At 46.7% G+C, this 19,852-nt stretch overlaps 3 protein-coding genes across 5 annotated transcripts in view; all 3 read left to right on the plus strand.

The window, feature by feature from the left end:
• Positions 1-357: 357 nt before the first annotated feature.
• LOC307091995 (uncharacterized protein) lies at positions 358-9,923 on the plus strand. 3 transcript variants are annotated; one of them, XM_079758851.1, is made up of 11 exons: positions 358-507; positions 1,464-3,368; positions 3,459-3,770; positions 3,973-4,061; positions 4,257-4,315; positions 4,403-4,566; positions 5,915-6,080; positions 6,509-6,700; positions 7,993-8,214; positions 9,450-9,609; positions 9,792-9,923. In XM_079758851.1, exons 1-11 carry the CDS (start codon positions 474-476, stop codon positions 9,864-9,866), a joined length of 3,378 nt encoding a protein of 1,125 aa, XP_079614977.1. In that variant the 5' UTR covers positions 358-473; the 3' UTR covers positions 9,867-9,923. The 3 variants fall into 3 exon arrangements, with proteins under 3 accessions (XP_079614977.1, XP_079614976.1, XP_079614978.1); XM_079758850.1 differs by having other exon boundaries at positions 1,464-3,770; XM_079758852.1 differs by lacking the exons at positions 358-507; positions 1,464-3,368; positions 3,459-3,770; positions 3,973-4,061 and having other exon boundaries at positions 4,111-4,315.
• Positions 9,924-13,270: 3,347 nt separating this feature from the next.
• actb1 (actin, beta 1) lies at positions 13,271-16,629 on the plus strand. Its single transcript, XM_079758624.1, has 7 exons — positions 13,271-13,366; positions 14,124-14,248; positions 14,364-14,603; positions 15,043-15,289; positions 15,396-15,587; positions 15,701-15,882; positions 16,002-16,629. The coding sequence occupies exons 2-7, from the start codon at positions 14,126-14,128 to the stop codon at positions 16,143-16,145; spliced, it is 1,128 nt and encodes a 375-aa protein (XP_079614750.1). The 5' UTR covers positions 13,271-13,366; positions 14,124-14,125; the 3' UTR covers positions 16,146-16,629.
• An 827-nt stretch (positions 16,630-17,456) lies between these two features.
• fbxl18 (F-box and leucine-rich repeat protein 18) overlaps positions 17,457-19,852 on the plus strand; it is a 4,165-nt gene continuing 1,769 nt past the window's right edge. The window contains exons 1-5 of the mRNA XM_079730820.1: positions 17,457-17,594; positions 18,067-18,258; positions 18,363-18,712; positions 18,921-19,056; positions 19,141-19,852. The exon at positions 19,141-19,852 is cut by the window's right edge and continues 379 nt beyond it. Coding sequence (XP_079586946.1) covers positions 17,541-17,594; positions 18,067-18,258; positions 18,363-18,712; positions 18,921-19,056; positions 19,141-19,852 — 1,444 coding nt within the window. The 5' untranslated portion in view covers positions 17,457-17,540. The remainder of the gene's footprint in view (positions 17,595-18,066; positions 18,259-18,362; positions 18,713-18,920; positions 19,057-19,140) is intronic.

Here is a 19,852-nt window from a genome sequence, read left to right on the forward strand (position 1 = left end):
TGGTCCAATGACATCCTTCCCAGACCTTATGTCCGCTCTGTAAAAGAAAAACCCTGCAGAGTAAAGACCGACCCTGCAGTAAGCGAGATTCCTGCTACTTCGTTTTGTTTTTTCTCGTAGGCGAAAACCGCATTTACAAGAAAATGCGGTCCGAGAGTCCTCGAAAACCACCGAACTAACGGGATCTTCCCGGGAATGGGAAATGACCACCCATCATCTCCCAATATCTTGCTATTTTCCTTTAAACGACACACGTGCGTCTGTTTAAGTTGCGGGGGCTGCTGACAGCTACAAGGTTTCCGTTAGTAGGAAATGATGGAGAGGGAAAGTTCCTGACGCCTCTCATTTTCGGGAACAGTCTGGGTCGTTGGCTAATGTGTTACTGCCGCTGTTCGCATCTTTCTGCAAGGATTTATACTGTATGGATTTGGGATTTTTCGTGGTTCTGACACTGAGATGTCTCGGGATTGGAAATGCAGCTCCACGCATATATATTGCTCCTTGTTGGTAAGAAAACAACATGTTGCTGGTCGTGAATAATTGGAAAACCTTTCTGAATAGTCGACTCTGTTGTAGATGCACGTCATGTCATTTTCTTTGCAGCATCCAAATAATATAGGTCAATAGTCTACATTTATGTTATTCAATTCAAATCCAGCTGAAGGGTTGGTAACGTTACACCTTTGTATCGGTATACCGCAGCCAAATATATGAACCTATTGTTACTGTAGTCTATTTCTAACTTTCATTCCACTCAACATCAAAGAGCATAAAACCCACTACTGCAGTCTCAGCTTTTAGTAGATTGATGGATATGTCAACTGATAAAAGAATGCCATAATTAAACTCAGAATGAACCAGCATGCCGAAAAAAGTAAAGACGCGCTGTTTCTCCTGCTTCTTTTTGTCAGAAGGTGACCCAATTATCTAGTTACGTTATTCAATCACTAAGACCTTCAGTGTTCAATTTCTCACTGCCTGATAACGAGTATTTCAACGTATTGGTTCATGGAGTTTAGTGGTGGCAAATGTTTTCCTAACTTAGTAGTAAAATTGTGTTTGCACATAGTGGCTTTTGAGGAAAAACAATGGCTTGGGTTCAGCTCCATTAAGCCATAAGTATTCAAAATTTCCCTGCTGTTGTCACTATCTATAATAAAAGTATAATGGTTTGCTGTTCTATAGGACAGCATAGCAATGTGGTGTGATTTCGTACATACTACTGTGGAAGATTGTGGTTAGACTGTTTTTCTTTCCCAACCAAGCCTTAAATCTTTGAATTGCACAACATTACTATTGTGTATGTGTGTGTGTGTGTGTGTGTGTGTGTGTGTGTGTGTGTGTGTGTGTGTGTGTGTGTGCGTGTGTGCGTGTGTGTGCGTGTGTGTGCGTGTGAGCGACTGTTTTATTTCCATGTCCCTCACCCTGTCTCTCTCTCTTTGTTTTTGTTCCTGGGGATCCAGTTCAGGAAGTTGTGACAAATTCCTCAGAGTCCAACACCCCAAGTCTGGACTCAACCCAACCCTTTTCCACCACTATCACTTCAACCCCCACCACCACCACCGTCACCTCCGCCCCTACAACTCTGTTTAAGACGGGGACCTCCATCACAAGTGCACCCCAAAGTGGGCTGGGGGCCGACGGGGGTCAAGGTCAGCGGTCTTCTTCTGCCGCATGGGACGCTCTGGCCACCCCCCTCCAGGTCCAGCACCAGGGTCGGTGGCCCCCGAGTCCCGGGGAAGCAGGCACAACCCTGGCTGGGATGGCCGAAAGAGCCGCCCGGCCTCTTCCTCAGGAAGGAGTGGACAATGGAGCGGATGTGTCTGGAGCTGCTCACACCACCGGTGATGGCCGCGGCTTTTCCACAGAGGACACACTACGCAGGCTTTTACACAACAACGCCGCGCCGCAACGCGCAGCGACCGAGGCCACGTCGTCATTCTCACCTGGAACAGTTGCCGCGGAAACAGCCGTTTCTTTCAGCACACTGCAAGGCGACGCTCTCCCCACCCACACAGACGGGGAAACGGTGCCAGCCACTGCGACTGTTCCTGTTGCCACCACACACACTGGGGTGCTTGTCACGGACGTGCCCACGCCTGCAGTTATGCAGCTCGCCCCAGACAGACGTACGGCCGCTGCGTACCCAACACAAAGAGGCTCCTCTGGGCTCGACCGCGCTGCGCTGCTACCTCCCTCCGTTCCTCCACCACCCCCACCACCACCCCCATCATCACCCCCACCGTCTTTAATAACCTCCCCAGCCAGACCGCGGGGGACTGGTACCACTGTAACTCAACGTGACGGGTCTTCGGAGGACGAGAGGAGCTACGGCGGGGGGGAGACTTCAGCATGGAGGAGCAATCAACACAGGCAGGCCACAGACAGACCACCACCCACTGGTCGGACTGTGTCAGCCATGGCTGAGTCTTTAAATGCACAGAGTGTATCTAATTTGAAAGATTTAAACTCCTCGGACACGTATAGTGTAACTGTTGCACCATCCCCCTCGCAAAGGCCAGGCGGGGGTAATGAATCGTCAAACACAGACAGCTCTGAGCTGGACGGCTCCAATCAAACACTATCTTCTCTTTCACACGATGAAGCTATGAACTCTCTATCTGTGGTTCCTGATATCACAGATGAAACCTCGGATACTGCCTCTAACAATGTTTGGGAAAACGAGGACATGCTACACACCCTCTCTGCCGACCCTCGTATTAACCAAACCGCCACACCTATCATAACACAAAATAGCACAAACTTTGTCGTGGTCGATAGCCCCTACTTAACAACAAACACTTCAGCTCCTGACCAGCCCTTTGTCTTCTCTATCCCCTCGGACCAAACCAAAACCAGCCCTGAAACCAATCACCCTCCCTCCTGGGCGACAACAGCTTCCCCAGACTCGTATGTGGCCTCCAGCACAGCAACGGTTTCTCAAAGGGAACCACCTCCACACTCCACCACGACCACATCCCTCGTCCGTTCCTCCGACGTAACCATGACAACCGCTAGTAGTAATGAAATCTCTAACGGAGAGGTGTTTCTGGGCGGGAACGATGACACCACGCAAACTCTGCGTCCGAGTGGGACAGCGGCACCTGCTGTTCCAAACAGACACACATCATCCCAACCTCTTTCGCTGATGACAACAGTTGGGCTGGATGAGAATGATGTATTGACAGATGGACACAGTGGTGCACCAGAGACACTGGTTCAAACAGTCGTGTCTGACCCTAACGCAACAAATCCAACCGATCAGGATGTGGGTACCGTACATTTGACGCACACTACCCTCACCGAACACAGAACGATGTCAACGCACTCATCCACGCTGGCTCCAACGCCGACGAACACACGCACACGTGAGCCCTCCCCGTTTCCCATCTCTACTGCTGAAATGGCTCCTACATATAACCGGTTCAGTGACCACAGCGATTCCCCCCAAACCACAGTTTTCCCAGAGACACTCGTAGTCTCCGAGGCGGCTCCGGGAACGGAACCGAGAGGAGGAGAGCGTGACGAAGACCTCTCCTTCATGACATCAGCACCCTACCAACAGTCCACTCCTCCCAGTCCCCCAGCCAGACACACTCCCACAGGCGGAGCTCCAGAGCGGCCCTCCCCCCGGGCGCTTCCAGATCCCAGGCAGGAGCACCTCACGACGGGTACACCATCCACCTCCACTCCCGAGCCCAGCTGGAACGTAACCACTACCCAGCCACCAAGGTTTTACATAGTACCTGACCAGCCGGCAGCTTTCAGAGGTACAGAATAGGGTGTTTTTGTGTCTAGTCGATCCGTCACTATGACAATTGGCGCCTTCTGTCTGAGGCAACATTTTTGACTTGCGGCCCAAAGTTTCTGGTTCCAACTCCTGATAGGGAGAGAGAGAGTTAGCGATGTATAGATAGATTGGATATGCATATACACGTAATACTAAAAAAACGTTTTGCTTGTTCACGGCAGTGGAGTCCATGGAGCTGCTGTTGCAGATCATCGTAGAGGATTTCAACTCTGACGTTACCACTGACCCGGAAGTTGACATGGAGGCTTGGGTGGGGAAAGAGTAACACACGCACGCACACTGTTGTTGGGAAGGTCGACCTGTAGCCCAAAGGTTCCGAGTTTCAACCCCACATCTTTGAAGAAGATGCTTCACCCTATCAGCTCCTGATGTTCATGTCTCTAAATGCTGACTTCATATGTAATAGTAATGAGAGGACGATTCTTTCTCTCTCTTGGCACTGTAGATAGAACCGTACCTGCTAAAAGCCCCAGGGTTCAGCAAGCTGCTGGGGGTCTGGAGCAGGTGAGACAAAGCTGGAGAATCATACACTATAGAATATATACATCTATATCCTTCTGAGACAGTTGAATAGTAATCTTTATATTCCAGAGGCCTTGTGGTGCAGAGTCTGATGGAGTTTGAGACCAGGGGGGCTGTGGTGTGGCTGGGTAAGGGGGGCCCTGACTCCCTTCTAGAATGTACAGGACTGGCTCAGGCCGTCTGGGAGGGCCGGCACTTCAGGGGTTCAAAGGTCACCAACATCACAGTGGGAGGTAAGCATCTCTATGGGCCTTATGGCCAATGTGCACCAATGTTTATTCCGACATGGAATCGGTGCTGCTCTGGAACGGAATTCAATGTATATCGAATGTACACCAGACGCATTACGTGTTTCATTGTAGCTGCTAGGATCTCAATTTGAACCATTAGTCAATCAGTCTTTGCTAGCACACAACTAGCGGTTGTAGAAGTTAGGATTAAAATCAAGGTGCAAGTTTCAGGTCCCGGAGCTTTAAAAAAGATTGCAAAGTCAATACTTCATTCAATACTTTATTCCTAGGCTCACGCAAAATACCCCAAAACAACCACCACTCCTTCCGTGGTCAAACAACTTTGCAGCGCAATTTCACACGCACAACAGTTTTATCAAACATATGATGGGGGCAGGCTCTCAGTAACCTCCAATCATACCTGTTGTTATTATACAAAAAGGTGTGACACACCAATTCCTATTGGGTTACTGGCATTCAAATCAAGCCAATGACAAATCGCCTCACCTAGGCGGTTTTGGCTGGATGTGATACCTGGGCAAGATGGGCCCCCGACCTTTTGGTCTGCTGGTGATTCATTAAATCGACTAAAAGTTGGGGTTCGACTGATCTGTTGTTGGGCTGTAAGACAAAAGAAGGGCCATTTGGTGTTGGAGTCAGATGTCTGGCAGGGAGAGGGATGAGAAAAAGATGAAGGTGAATACACATGAATTAAAAAAAATTGGGGGACAGAGGCAGGGGAGTGACAGGGAGGGGCATGAGGACAGGGAGGGGGGGGGTGCCTGTTGTTCTCTGGGAGATATGTTGTGGGCTGTGAGACAAGGGAAGGAACGTCTGATGCTTATGCCAACCCCTCTGCTGCTCCGTTTATTAATTGCTTAAAGAACAAAAGCAGGTTAGAGGCAGACGTCTGGCGGAGGGGAGGATGAGAACAGGATGAAGGTGAAACATATTTATCAACTAAAACTGGGGATCAGACAAGGGGATCCGGCAGGGAGAGGCAGGAAAAGGTGTCTTCAGCTAACAGTGGGGGTCAGAGACAGGGCTCAGGCAGGGAGGGGGAAAACAGCATGAGGCAGAACAATATCTCACTGTCTAACGATTTATATAATCTCAACACGATGACTCGCCATAAAGGTGATTAGAAAGATGTTGTTCAGTTTTAACTCCTGCTGCATTTAAACAAGTCGAGTTTTTCCACATCTGGTCAAAATAATCAAACCATTGTTTTTGGTGTGGCTCTCTGAGACGCCCGTTCAAGATGCTAGTATCTGTTGCAGTCCTCACAAAGTTAAACTCCTCCACATCGTGCACCGCACGTCTCACACATGTGTGCGCCTCTCCTGTCCAGGTCTCCAGGGGCCCTTATGTGACTGGCTGCTGCAGTGCCCCACCGGCTTCCAGTGTGTGTCCCGGCCTGGAGGAGAGAACCACAGCTGCTCCTCGGTCTGCAACCTAGACTACTGCCACCACCATGGAATCTGCACCCACCATCCAGGCCAGCTCCCAGTCTGCCGGTGAGGATATATATGTGTGTGTGTGTGTGTGTGTGTGTGTATATATATTATAGTCAATGTCCAAGGACACAGACACACATGCTGTATATATATATATATATACACACACACACACGCACACACTCTCACACACTCACGGACACGCAAACACACGCACACATACTATAGTCAATGTCCACGGACACACACACACACACATTCTGGTGGGTCTGCAAACACAAACCACACACAAACTGGGACACACGCATATACACCGACACACAAACACACATATAGTCGTTCACTGTGGACAAAGAAACACACACATTCTGGTCCGGCCATTGAACCACAAACCACACTCTCACAAACATCCACACACATTCTTGTCGGTTTGAATAGTCTCCACACATGGAACTAAAACTTAAAATGTTGTCTGTGTGTGTAAACAGTTGTCTTGCAGGAGATCACTTCTGGTTCATGGGTCAGAGGTGTGACGTCCGCATGACGCGAGCGCGGCTGGTGGGGGCGTGTCTCGCCGTCCTGTTGGTCATGCTGACCCTGGTGGCCATCCTGGCCCTGGTGGCGGTGAGGCGCTACCGAGCCATGCTGATCCAGGCCAAAGTCAACCAGACCCGGAGCAGGTACACACACACACACACACACACACACACACACACACACACACACACACACACACACACACACACACACACACACACACACACACACACACACACACACACACACACACACACACACACACACACACACACACACACCTCTTTCTGAATAGTTGACTTTGTTATAAATGAATGTAATGTCCTTTTTGAGTGAGTTTGTTGAGTTCCTCTAATGGAAGCAATATACAGAGAAATATTTGAGCTCCTCCGACACGCTTATACTGTGGTGAGCTGGTGGCTGCTCCGGCGTCTGGAGTTCTGGGTAGTCTAAAATAGGACCAGTGGTATAAACACAAAAGACACGCTGATGCGCACATCGTTTCTTCTAAACATGGCAGTGTTTCCAAAAAGACACTGCCACGTCACACCTCTGACCCATGAACCAAAAGTGATCTCCTGCAAGACAATTGTTTACACACACAGTCAACGTAATGCTCACTGTAGTTGATGTGGCTGGAAATTGAGATGGTATTGAGAACCTGGATTACAAGAGACTCAAATCTGAAAGGCTTTGACATTTAGATTTACAGAAGGGGAGATATTGGACTGCTCCATGAGGTGGAGGAAAATGTATAAGGACATGGGGAAGCCAACCACAATGCTAGGAGAATCCAGACAGCACTAGTTCAAGTCATTATATGATGGTGGATGTTATGGACAGGGGTTTGCCATGGTGAAACTACAATGTTGCAAAGATGGACTACTGACAGCCCTTCTTAGATACTTTCCCCTGTACATTTTAAGGCATATTAATAATTCTGTAACTGTCTGTAACTGTTCTGTTTCACCCAGGTTACATAACCGTGGACAACACATAAAGTGAAACTATTTGACTTTATTGCTGCGGGTACATTTAAATAAAAAAATGGAATGCAGGCTACCAGTCACAAAAGAGAAACTAAATAGTTGTCAAGTTGGTAATGGTAAAAAGAAATCTGACCGAAGCCCCTGACTACATGTTGCAACACTTGTAATGACAATAACCTCCACAAGATGTCACTGTAATGTTCCCATCTCTTACCGAAAATAAGGGGAGAAATTGCCAAATGAAAATAATTCCACAAACATGCAAGACAAATAATTTTTTGACATTACAAGTTTTGGACATTACAATAATACATAGCTACATAATAATACATATTAGTACAAGTGACAGAGTAATACATACATTCTAAACAAAATTAATAAATATATTGTTTGTTTTCTTTGTCTGTGTTTATGAATGCCTGTGTTTATGAATGTGTGCATGCAAGCTATCGCAGGTTCAACCACTTTGACGAGCTGTCGGGTCGGTTTTGGCTTCGATCGACGGCGGGTTCTGCCGACTCGCTGGACAACCACGGCTTCACACGCTCTGACGAGTTACTGCATCTGCGGGCGCTCGACCGCACTTGCTGTTACCACGACGACACCTTATCTCTGGCGTCCACCTGCCCCAGCAATGGAACGCGTATACACACTGTGTTCCCCCACAGGTATGCACACTCCCAGCCACTGCTTAAACGCTCCTACCTTTGGTATTTAAAGGGCATAGCCCTGCGCTAGCAGGAGAGCTCCCGCCTACGAGTTTCACAGAATGTGATCTGGGTAGTTGTGGTTGGTTTAAGAAGAATATGACTCATTGGTTTCATATACTTACGCAAAATGTGTGAAACGTTGTCAAAAGCAAGGTTCGGAAGCCAACAGAATTATCACTTTTGAGAAGTGTTTTTACTTTTTAGTCATTAGTGGCAGACTCATGTTTTACAGAGAATTTACTTTACACAGTTCAGTCAAAATATATCACAAAAATGTCCACCAAAGCTTTTTCGTGACCCCCAATAGACCTGTTTTCATTTTATTATTTTTTTCAAACAAACAAGTTTCTAATGTAGTGTTTGTATTAATTCATCTTTGTACCTTGACGTAGACTACATGTGCTTTATCGTCTAATATCTAATGTCCTGTTTTCTTTGTATGAAATGTGTGCAAATGTTATTGTTGGAAAATGTTTGTCTGGCTGTGTATGTTTGTCACAGACATATTCACAACAACAATACAGATTCAAACAATAGTAGCTGAGCACCAGAATACAGCTCTGTAGGGTCTAGCGCAGTCAGGCATGGTCTGGAATCATCTCTTCATCCAACCTAAATAATGGATCAGCAAAACCATTAAGTCAGTCTGGCTGCTGCATGTTTACAACCTTTACTTGACTGGTGGTTCCTAACCAGTGTTGTGACCTGGTGTCCCTTGAGGCAAGGTTAGCTGTGCCGGGAAATTGGTTGGAATTCATATTCCCGGCACCGGTTTGCAGAAATGAGACTGAGCTAGTCAAACATGAATTGAAAATAGTTCCTGTTTCATTACTGTTTTTCTATTTATAATTATATTTACCGGTTAGATGAAATAAGTTTAAAAAATGTGCTGTGTTCGAGAGGCTGCTAATATATCCTTTGGCTTGTGTGAATTTCTCTTCATCATTCCCTAGAAGATAGTGAACCTTGAGTACTGGGTGTAGTCGTTGGTGTGTGTGGGTGGGGGAGGGGGGGGGGGTATTGTGTGTGTGTGTGTGTGTGTGTGTGTGTGTGTGTGTGTGTGCATGCGCGCATGTATTTCACATGTTTCATTTGTGAGGATGTATTTTTTGTGTCCGTTCCCTGCTTGCTGATTGACTGTGATCACAAGGGTGTTTTTTGGGTGCGTAATGTCCTGTCCTTCCCTTGTGCAGCTCCCACTATGGTTGGAGAGGAAGTGATATGAGCATGGTGGACTGTGTGTTGGACTCAGGGAAGGCCAGCGATCTCTCGGTCTGCAGTTGGCCTGTGGAACCCATCCATTGGACCCCGTTCCCACTGTTACAACAGCTGGCTTCACACAGGCCTACCACGGTAGTGTGTGTGCGTGTGTGTGTGTGTGTGTGTGTGTGTGTGTGTGTGTGTGTGTGTGTGTGTGTGTGTGTGTGTGTGTGTGTGCAAATGTCTAGAGTGACAAATATCCTCAGAGTTCCTTTTAGTGTTGACTTGGATTATACTGTTAATCTTTTTTTTGTGTTACCCTCCACACTATCCAGGTGAGGGCGTCAAGGACACGCTCTTATTGTGAAGGCATGGAGCTCGTAGACATGGGAAAGAGCTGGACAGCGTAATGTATTAAGAACTCACACCATCCCCGACACGCATACAGAAGACCCGTCGTAACGGACAAATCATTACTTCATTTTGATATTCCAATATTAATAACTTTGATAATAAAATAATTGAAAAATATATGTGTTGTTTTTATATTTTACAAATCTGTCCGGGTTTGTTTTTAATCACTTATTCTTAACAAAAGATGACTCGTTCAGGGAAACCTTATTCCTCACTGCTCTTGAGTTACTGCTTATCACCTTTCATGGATGCAAAGGCCGTCAGTGCGTGAATGTGGGTGTGTGTGTGAGGCAAAATATGACGTGGTTTGATTGACTAAACCAAGCTATATAAGTGCAGTGTATATTTATACGCGTCACATCCATTAACCTTTCCTCAGGTGAAACTTTTCCTGGTGAGTTAAACGCAGTAAATAGCTAAACAAATCCAGGTTAAAGAGAGGTAGTGATTGTTAGAAATTCATGTGAAACTAATTAAATGATACAAATCTTATCTAGTTTCTTTCCATTCTTATTAGTTTTTCCTGTTTGGACATTATTTACATATTAACAGATAGCCATCTCAAATAATGGCACTGCTATTCATTTACATACACATATGCAACACCCTTCCTGTGACAGTATTTGGCAACAAAGAAATAAAAGATGAAAAACAGACATAAAAGATCAACAAAACGTGCAATCCCAAACAAACATGGGACTGCTGTCATGCAAAGGAATGGGATAGGAAAAGGGGAGAGGTCTATCTAAAAGCTTTTGCATTTTCCCATAGCTACAGGGATATGCAAAGGCCGCGCCTTCCTTCCTCTGTTTCTCAACTCTGTTTATGGAACTCAATTGGAAGGGATTGGTGGGGGGAGGGATCAAGGAGGGGTATTTCACACAAGGCCAAAATCATACAGTCTTGCGGACTCTGTCCTAGGTGTTGAGCAAGTGACCATCAAACAGGAAATAGGAGTAGAGAACGATAAGCATGAAGTAAGGTGTGGCAATAGAAAAACAAAGATAGGGCGGGAGGAAGGAGAAGGGGGTGGGTTTTGCAGTGGTGGTACCTGTATGCGGCTTCTTCCATATATGGTATTTTGCTCCAGTCAGAGCTGGAAACCGGTTCTCTCAGTTTCTTTGGCTCTCCGTTTGAACAATGCAGGGAGGAAGTGGGTGGGTGTGTGTGTGTGTGTGTGTGTGTGTGTGTGTGTGTGTGTGTGTGTGTGCGCAAGTTTACACACACATTCACACCGCAAGCCATGATAAAAATGTTAATCATTCAGAATATTGAATAATGTTTATGTGAGAGAAGTATCCTAGACCTGTTTTGCTCTTCTTGCAAGTTGTGGATGGTTCTTCCTCAAGCTGTTTTTTTATGATGGGACTGTGACGTAGAAGAAGAATATAGTTTCAAACAACTTCACAGTCAATCTGCCCTGAAAGACGAAGAGATTCATTCATTTCCTCCGATCGGTCACATGATCATAGCTGAGCATTCTTCCCCCATGTGACCTACTCCAATATTTCCTTATATGGACGTCGTCCAAAGAATCTCTTAAAGAGGTGGCTGTCCACAGGCACGTTTCTGTGTATGTGTGTGTGTGTGTGTGTGTGTGTGTGTGTGTGTGTGTGTGTGTGTGTGTGTGTGTGTGTGTGTATGTATGTATGTTTTGGGAAAGCCTGGAATGATATTTCCCTGATTAGCTAATTATTCCAATATATGTCATATTTCTACATGCTCTCATTCAACATATGTCAAGGAGATTGTGTGTGTGTGTGTGTGTGTGTGTGTGTGTGTGTGTGTGTGTGTGTGTGTGTGTATGTGTGTGTGTGTGTGTGTGTGTGTGTGTGTGTGTGCATGGGTGTGCCTGCTTTTTGTGTGTTTGATCCATTATAGTCACTTCCTGTGTGTGAGCACTGTGTAAAGTGCACTTCCTGCCTCTCCTGGTAGGCTGGATCTATATTTCCTTATTTGGAACCCATACGACAGTGGGAATTCTCTTAGTAAGGTTATGGGCAAAGTCTACTGCCCTTATTGAGCTAAAACAGCTTCCTTACCCAACCCAGAAACCCATGTTCAAGGAATTATTGAGCTTCTTACAGGGCTTACTGTCATTCTGTCATTATCCTCCAAGTTAATGTTATGCTTGCACATGCATTGTCAATATGAGCATTTCCCTCCATTTATATATATATGCTGTGTATGCACGCTGGTGCAGGTGTACATTCACCTGCACATCTACCTATTATGACACACAGTTAGGTGTGTCTGCATTAAAAGGTGATTATCTTGGTACCAATCTATGTGCTATTAATAAGATGAGTCACTTCCTGTTGTCGGTCACAGGTAGCATGACACATGGCACACAAGAAAAATGTGCCGACAGATGTTAAGCTTTTCCCCTAAACAAGCACCACGAAGGAAAAGAACACAACGTCACAACCAGTACAGCTGACTCACTGATTGAGGAAGGCAAGATTATACTCAAAAGAGGGCCAAGAGGTGAACAGTCTGACTAGTGATTACGGTAACCCATATCTCCCCCCCCCCCCCCCCCCCCCCCCCATCGGAGAGACACTGATATGCACCAGCGATGTGTTAATGTGTTAACAGTGATCAAATTACTGATATGTAGGCTAATCCCTTTCTGGCTGACTCTGCCTATGTGTTCAAAGATGAGCCTGAGATGCTTTCAAAAAAAATGCTGGCTCATTTCATGCAGGTCATTGATGTGGACATGGATGTTGTCATCCCATGTTACACACATTGTATTGTTTGCATTTGATTTGACTCATAATCCTGTAAGTGATGGGTCACAGAAATATCGCTAGCATGTCAAACATTTAGAATAACTATTCATTCAATCGTTCTAAAATGCAACACAGATTGCCAACACTGCGCAATACAATGCAATGCAAATTAATGAACCTTGTTCAACTATGTTATGGCAGAGTGAGCAGTGTCACACGACTCTCCACACCCTCCACAATTGTTTGTTTCAAATTGAATCGGATGATTCATTCTTGCTGAGCATGCATATTAAATCCAGATAGACACATAAACCCGTAGCTATAAATTCATAAATTCTGTTATCAACATCTGACCACGAATAGATTAATTCAGATTGAATCTGGAATTCAACGTCTTTTCCTGAAGCATAAATAATGATTTGGTGCATTTTCCCAAATATTATCTATTATGTATAATATGTTAGGAAACACTAAAGAGCTTATCTTATATTTTGTATAGTCAGTGATCACTAACATTTTCTATGGAGATGCTTTCCTCTTGTCACGACACAGACAATTTAAATGCACCACACCTAGTGGACGCAACTGAACCAATCAGGAAGCGCTGTGGGTCAAGTTGCCTTTTATGGAAAGGGGCTGCGGCAAGAGTTCGCATAAAACCCTGACAGCCGCTCTTCATCGCAGTTCACTTGTGATCTTGCACTAACCGGCGATCTACTTTCTCTCCGAGCAGCCGAGGCTATTAACAAAACCAAACACAGGTAAGAAATCCACATCGTTTCCACTCTGGATATTTTAAGAGCCTTAAGTATTTGTTTTTGTCTCTATTTTGCAAAGAATGAGTTCTAACGTTAGCCATCTGTACTTACGTGTTCGACTGTTTGACTTCATTAGTTCAAGAAACCTAACCGTCTGTTATGTTAACTGAAACCTTCGGTTGGTTTACTTTTGCAGCAGTTGTTTCAACTGTAACAAAGTGTAAAAACTGCAGTCTCGGCCATTGAGCAGATTAATGGGGAAAGAGTGACTGATCTACGTTAAAGATGTAGTGGAGTCTGGCGTCCTCAGGGTTTCAATTGTAATTTGTATGCATGACTGGGTTCGCCCTGTGACAAGCTGAGGAATGTCTTTATTTTGGGGTTGTGAACGTGTGATGAGTGTATTGGTGCTAGGTAGCATATTGTTATGGAATATTTCAAGTTTTATGCATCTCCATTGGCAGGTGTAAGGACTCGTAGTATTTGTATAGTATGGGGTTCTTTAACGCTAACAATGTAGATTAAGTGACCAATGGGGATGGATGGACTGCCAACCGTGATGCCATCCTTGGCTGCGCCGGCTATTTCCTTATATGGCAATGGCGAGTCCAAGTATAAACAGCCTTTGTTACTGCACGGTACAGCGGTCTCGCTCTGCAACAGCGATGCGACATCAGGCGCCTATTATTTTGATCACAGTTGAATAAAAGTAACGAACCAACATATTTACTTTAGACCATTCTCTCCATTCCTCTTTTAGACATGGAAGATGATATCGCTGCCCTCGTTGTTGACAACGGATCCGGCATGTGCAAAGCTGGCTTTGCTGGTGATGATGCGCCACGTGCTGTGTTCCCCTCAATTGTTGGACGCCCAAGACATCAGGTAAACTTTCTTTCCATGCCCTCAGAGTTGAACCGAGTGAACACAATCCCACTGGCTCTACATTTGACAGTACAATTTATTTATTTTTTTAACTTGCGTTTGTCGTCCCCTTCAGGGTGTGATGGTTGGTATGGGTCAGAAGGACAGCTATGTTGGAGACGAGGCACAGAGCAAGAGGGGTATCCTGACTCTGAAGTACCCCATTGAGCACGGTATCGTCACAAACTGGGATGACATGGAGAAGATCTGGCATCACACCTTCTACAACGAGCTCCGTGTAGCCCCAGAGGAGCACCCCGTCCTGCTCACAGAGGCTCCCCTCAACCCCAAGGCTAACAGGGAGAAGATGACCCAGGTAACCAGCTCTCAACTCTGCCTTCACCCCTTTAACTTTCCTGCTCTCTTTAGCCTTTCTGATGCTGACCCAGTCCCCTGTTGAAACATTCACTCTCCAGGTTTCCTCTTTCTGAGCTGATGGTTCACGTAAGATCCAGGGTTGTATCTCTGCACTAATCTGAAGTGTTTGGGAAAAGTAAATGCATGGTTACTTCAGCCTTGCAATGTTAACCAAGTGACTAAATTAATAAACTGACCGCATGATGTAGTTGTTTGGAGTCTTAACTGCATTGGGATATGAAACTGACCTGGTAAGCCTGCGAACCAGATTCGGGTGGAGCCATTTAATTGTGTGGAATGTTGAAGCGACAAGTCAAGGTGTTTTCGCTCTGGGTGTTATTTTGCATACATGCCTGACCACTTTGTAGACAGGACTAACCGGCCCCTCTTTCTTGCAGATCATGTTCGAGACGTTCAACACCCCAGCCATGTACGTGGCCATCCAGGCCGTGCTCTCCCTGTACGCCTCTGGCCGTACCACAGGTATCGTCATGGACTCTGGCGACGGTGTCACCCACACAGTGCCCATCTACGAAGGGTATGCCCTCCCCCACGCCATCCTCAGGTTGGACCTGGCTGGCAGGGACCTCACAGACTACCTCATGAAGATCCTGACCGAGCGTGGCTACAGCTTCACCACCACAGGTAGGCGCTGACCTGCAGCAGAAGAGCAGGCTATTTGGTGATGAGTAAAAATGTGTCTCCCGACACTTGTTGCCCTGGCTAAAACAATGATTGCTCCTGCCCACAGCCGAGCGTGAGATTGTGCGTGACATCAAGGAGAAGCTGTGCTACGTGGCGCTGGACTTCGACCAGGAGATGCAAACCGCCTCTAGCTCCTCCACCCTAGAGAAGAGCTATGAGCTTCCCGACGGTCAGGTCATCACCATCGGCAACGAGCGGTTCCGCTGTCCCGAGGCGCTTTTCCAGCCCTCCTTCCTCGGTAAGGCTGAGGGACTATAGCTAAAAGGATGACATATCATAGAGCGTTGACCCACAGCTGTACATCAAGGGGTTGCACTACATTAGCTTGACTCCACCTTGACCTCCTCACAGGTATGGAGTCTTGTGGCATCCATGAGACCACCTTCAACAGCATCATGAAGTGTGACGTTGACATCCGTAAGGACCTGTACGCCAACACTGTTCTGTCTGGCGGCACCACCATGTACCCCGGCATTGCCGACCGCATGCAGAAGGAGATCACCTCTCTAGCCCCTAGCACCATGAAAATCAAGGTAAACCTGGTTTCCCCACACTATTGGCTAATTTGGTGTGCACGACTAGTTGCTTCATGGCTTTTTTTCTTTTTATGCTTTTGTACTTTATCTAACCTGGTTCTTCTTGACCCTTCTAGATCATCGCCCCACCAGAGAGGAAGTACTCCGTCTGGATCGGAGGCTCCATCCTGGCCTCCCTCTCCACCTTCCAGCAGATGTGGATCAGCAAGCAGGAGTACGACGAGTCCGGCCCCAGCATTGTCCACAGGAAGTGCTTCTAAATGAACTGATCCCTCTCCTGCTGCCCTCCATCACACGCCCTACTCACAACTATGGTTCTGCACATGCCTAGCCCACTATGTGTGGGCAGAGCCTAGAGCCACACCCACCCCCCACCCTGCTAGTTTACCTCATCGCTACGGTACCATACCCCAATGGGGAGATTGCAATAGGGAGTAGTTGATTATCCCTGTGTGTGAGGATTATAATGCCTGTTTGTCAGTCATCCCAGATGTTTGTTACCACCTTATTTGCCTCTATGAAGGTTCATTCCCTGGTTGGCGTTCTGTCCAGCAGTTCTCTAGTATTGATATGTAAATTATGTAATCCGAACTTGTTTTGTATGTTCAGCGTTAAGATACATGGTCCAGTTGGTCATTATGCAAAAGTTGACGCTTTAACCTTGTCTGAAGGTGTTGTGTGGGTGCGTTATGCCTCTGCACATGAAGAATGAATACAAATAAAGAGCACATGTATGAAAAAATATTTCCTCTTCTTCCCCTCATTTTTGTGTTCGAACACTATGCAACATTTTAGAAACTCTACATTTCACCTGATGGCTCGACAAGTAAACTTTCCCATCTGCTGTACAGTATTATGCTGGCTCTGCCAGGCAGAAGTAAATCAGGTTGAGCCAATTGGGTGTACAAGCTGCCACACTTGTCTCCCTAGCCATTACTACACTTATTTGGCATCGGTCCTTTGCCCCTTTGTCGGCTGCCTCGATGGCCAAATTAATGTTCTCGTTAGTCAATGGTTCCATGACATGATCAGCAAAATGTCGTCCCATCAAACGGTAACAAAAGTAAACATTGCAATCGCTAGATCGACTGAATTACATAATCTAAAGTGAGATATGGTCTTGTCTACTGTTTCAACAGCATCTAGGCCTACTTGCTCGTGCTATCATAGTATAAAGGAGCTACCACAAACAATTTTTATCTTATGGAAGATGAATGGTTAACGGAGTATTTAAACGGGCATGAAATTACAAAGTATTTACTATTTATATTGCATTGTCAGGTAAGTCCAGTTTGAACATCGTGGTTGCAACCATGCGGGTCGCTGGGTGGGTTCGTAACTTACATACAGGCTGAGGCTACCGTTATTTTGATATATTTTAATGTTAAGAATATCAAAACTAGTGGATACTATCCACGGGCTACCAGTCCTTATAATAAATCCCTGGAGATTGTCAGTACCCGATCCGCAAACACCCAATCCACCGGCCGGCCCGACGCATGCGCGGGCATCTATTGCCGTGTCAGGAAGTGTGTGCGTCTCTGAAAGTCTTCCGAGTTTCCCATTCACCAGCAGAGGATCCAATGCATATTTTACAGCATCCATAGGCACCTCCGTAAAACGTGTATTTCTTACTTTATATCTTCTGTATAAGGATGAATTCGACTATAACGGAAACTCTGGGAAATGTGGACCACCCGCGCGTACAGGTCAGTTCTGTTGACAATAAAACGGCTTGGATCAGCTACTGCTAGGGTTACTTACAAGCTAATTTTAGCTATCATGTTGGTGATTATGCCAGGCTGTATATTATTGAAGATATGACACTAACTTTAGACGATTAAATGCATCGTTTCTGATCTGCCTTTTTGCCTGATAATGGGTAATTTAGTTGATAGCTTGCAATCCCTTGTGAACAGTTTAATTAATACACTCATTTAGCAAATTTTAAACTAAACCACAATAGTTCATGTAAAACAAACTTTCATCAGTTTCTATCTTCTAAAAATACATGGTCCTGGATCATCTCTCATCGCAGATAGATGTACCTGGCGGTCACTGAAACCTTTATGAATAGCATACGTCAACTGTCTTATTCTTAACCATTTATAATTATAATTATAATTATTATCATTATTATTATTATCCCATCTTGTGTATCTGTTTTGTTGTCTTTCCTAGGACCACTGTGAGGAAGATGTGATGTCCTCTGTTGGAATTTCCAGCCTGTCTGACGAAATCCTACTATGCATCCTCAACTATGTTCCTGTGTGTGACCTATTGCTAAACGTGGCACGTGTCTGCCGCAAGTTGCGTGTGCTTTGTCAGGACAAGACCCTGCTGACACATGTTTGTCTATCAGAAGAATACACGGTAGGGCTTAGTATTTATAATGACATTTACACAACTTGCACTGAAAGACATATGGGATTGTTTCGACACTATTACATTCCGTTGTTATGATTCTTTGCCTCTAGGCCAGTGATCTATCTTTCAGGCACGTGCTGAAGCAACTAGCCAGTCAAGTGCAGTCGCTCAGTCTGAGCGGCTGCTATTGGCTCTCTGGCTCCACCATGGAGCATCTTGCTCGCTGCCGGGCTATCAAACGGCTGGACCTCACTGGTTGTCGTCTGACCTCCCTTCGACTCTCCCGCCTCCTGGAATCCCTCTCCTGCCTCAATTCACTTGCTTTTGATGTGGCCCCTGGTTTCAACTCAGCCCAGCTGAGTTCTGAGGCTGTTGATTTGCTGAGCCGCCTGTCAGAGCTGAGGCAGACACTCCTCACTCCCAGTTATGGGGTGGTGCCCTGCTGCTCCCAGCTACGCAGGTAAGCCTGGCAACGTCTGGCTTCTTTTATCAGGGTCAGGGTGAGGCTTACTGGCTTGTTCAATCGAAGTTGACCATGAGGCATTTGTTTCCTGTTCCACCGACCATACCAAGTTGTGTGTGTGTGTGTGTGTGTGTGTGTGTGTGTGTGTGTGTGTGTGTGTGTGTGTGTGTGTGTGTGTGTGTGTGTGTGTGTGTCATGTGAACAGATTAGCACTACAGTTTGATATCCCAGACGTGACCAGAGAGGGCATTGGTGTCTGCTGCCAGTTAATGGTTGGCCAGAGTAGTGTGCCACATTACCAGCAGCTGGAGGAATTCAGTGCAAAACTGGCACCTGGAGAGGTGAGTGTGTAAATGAAGGCATTGCATATCATTACCTATACAGTATAATTATCTGTAATGAGCCATTCCTGTCGGTGTTTCCAGGTAAACCAGACCCTGCTCCTTCTCTACCTAGCTGTGTTCAGCGTTCACGTCCCAGAGCGCCTGCGAGTCTTCCTGGTGTCTATTCCCGGCCCCAATCCTGCCCACTGGCCGGCCGCCACCCCGCTGGCCCACTGCTTGGGCAACCACAGCAGCCTGGAGGCACTGCAGCTCCCCCGCTCGTGGTGGGACTCCATGTCGCTAGAGCGAGCGCTACGGGGCAACAGCCCAAAGCACCTCAGCTTCAGCCGCTGCCCAGCGCTGTGGACGCAGGTCTTCCGGTCTCTGCTCGAGGGCGGGGTCCGAGACGCGGCGCGACTCGTCAGCCTCAATCTGAGCGCGACGAGCCATAGCCTGTACCCGGAGAGCAGCGGGATACGCGGGGGCGAGGAGCAGCTGGGCGCCGGGACAATGAGCCGACTGGTGAGCGTCTGTTCAAAGCTCCAACACGTCAACCTGATGCACAGACACTACCATCACGAAAACACACCGGGACTCGACGGGGAGCCCCACCTCTGTGCCAGCTTGTCCCGGCTGCAGCATGTACGCTCCCTGGCTCTGCCCGCCTGCGCCCTCTCCGACGGATGCAGCAGCCGCCACAGCGCCGCACACACAAGCCCCTCCTCGTCCCTGCTACGCGGCTTGAGGAAAGCTCCGCGGGTCGGTCTCCAAGTCTACAAGCCGTCCGAGTCCGAGCCATCGTTACCCAGGGACA

Source organism: Pollachius pollachius (genome assembly GCF_949987615.1).
Source record: "Pollachius pollachius genome assembly, chromosome: 2".
NCBI classification, from domain to species: domain Eukaryota; kingdom Metazoa; phylum Chordata; class Actinopteri; order Gadiformes; family Gadidae; genus Pollachius; species Pollachius pollachius.

Coding starts and splice junctions, on each gene's coding strand:
- LOC307091995 (XM_079758850.1), top strand. CDS start 474: ATGCAGCTCCACGCATATATATTGCTCCTTGTTG. Junction 4,062..4,256: donor AAGTTGACATGGAGGCTTGG/GTGGGGAAAGAG, acceptor TTGGCACTGTAG/ATAGAACCGTACCTGCTAAA. Junction 6,701..7,992: donor GTCAACCAGACCCGGAGCAG/GTACACACACAC, acceptor TGTGCATGCAAG/CTATCGCAGGTTCAACCACT.
- actb1 (XM_079758624.1), top strand. CDS start 14,126: ATGGAAGATGATATCGCTGCCCTCGTTGTTGACAACGGATCCGGCATG. Junction 15,290..15,395: donor CTACAGCTTCACCACCACAG/GTAGGCGCTGAC, acceptor TCCTGCCCACAG/CCGAGCGTGAGATTGTGCGT. Junction 15,588..15,700: donor TTTCCAGCCCTCCTTCCTCG/GTAAGGCTGAGG, acceptor ACCTCCTCACAG/GTATGGAGTCTTGTGGCATC.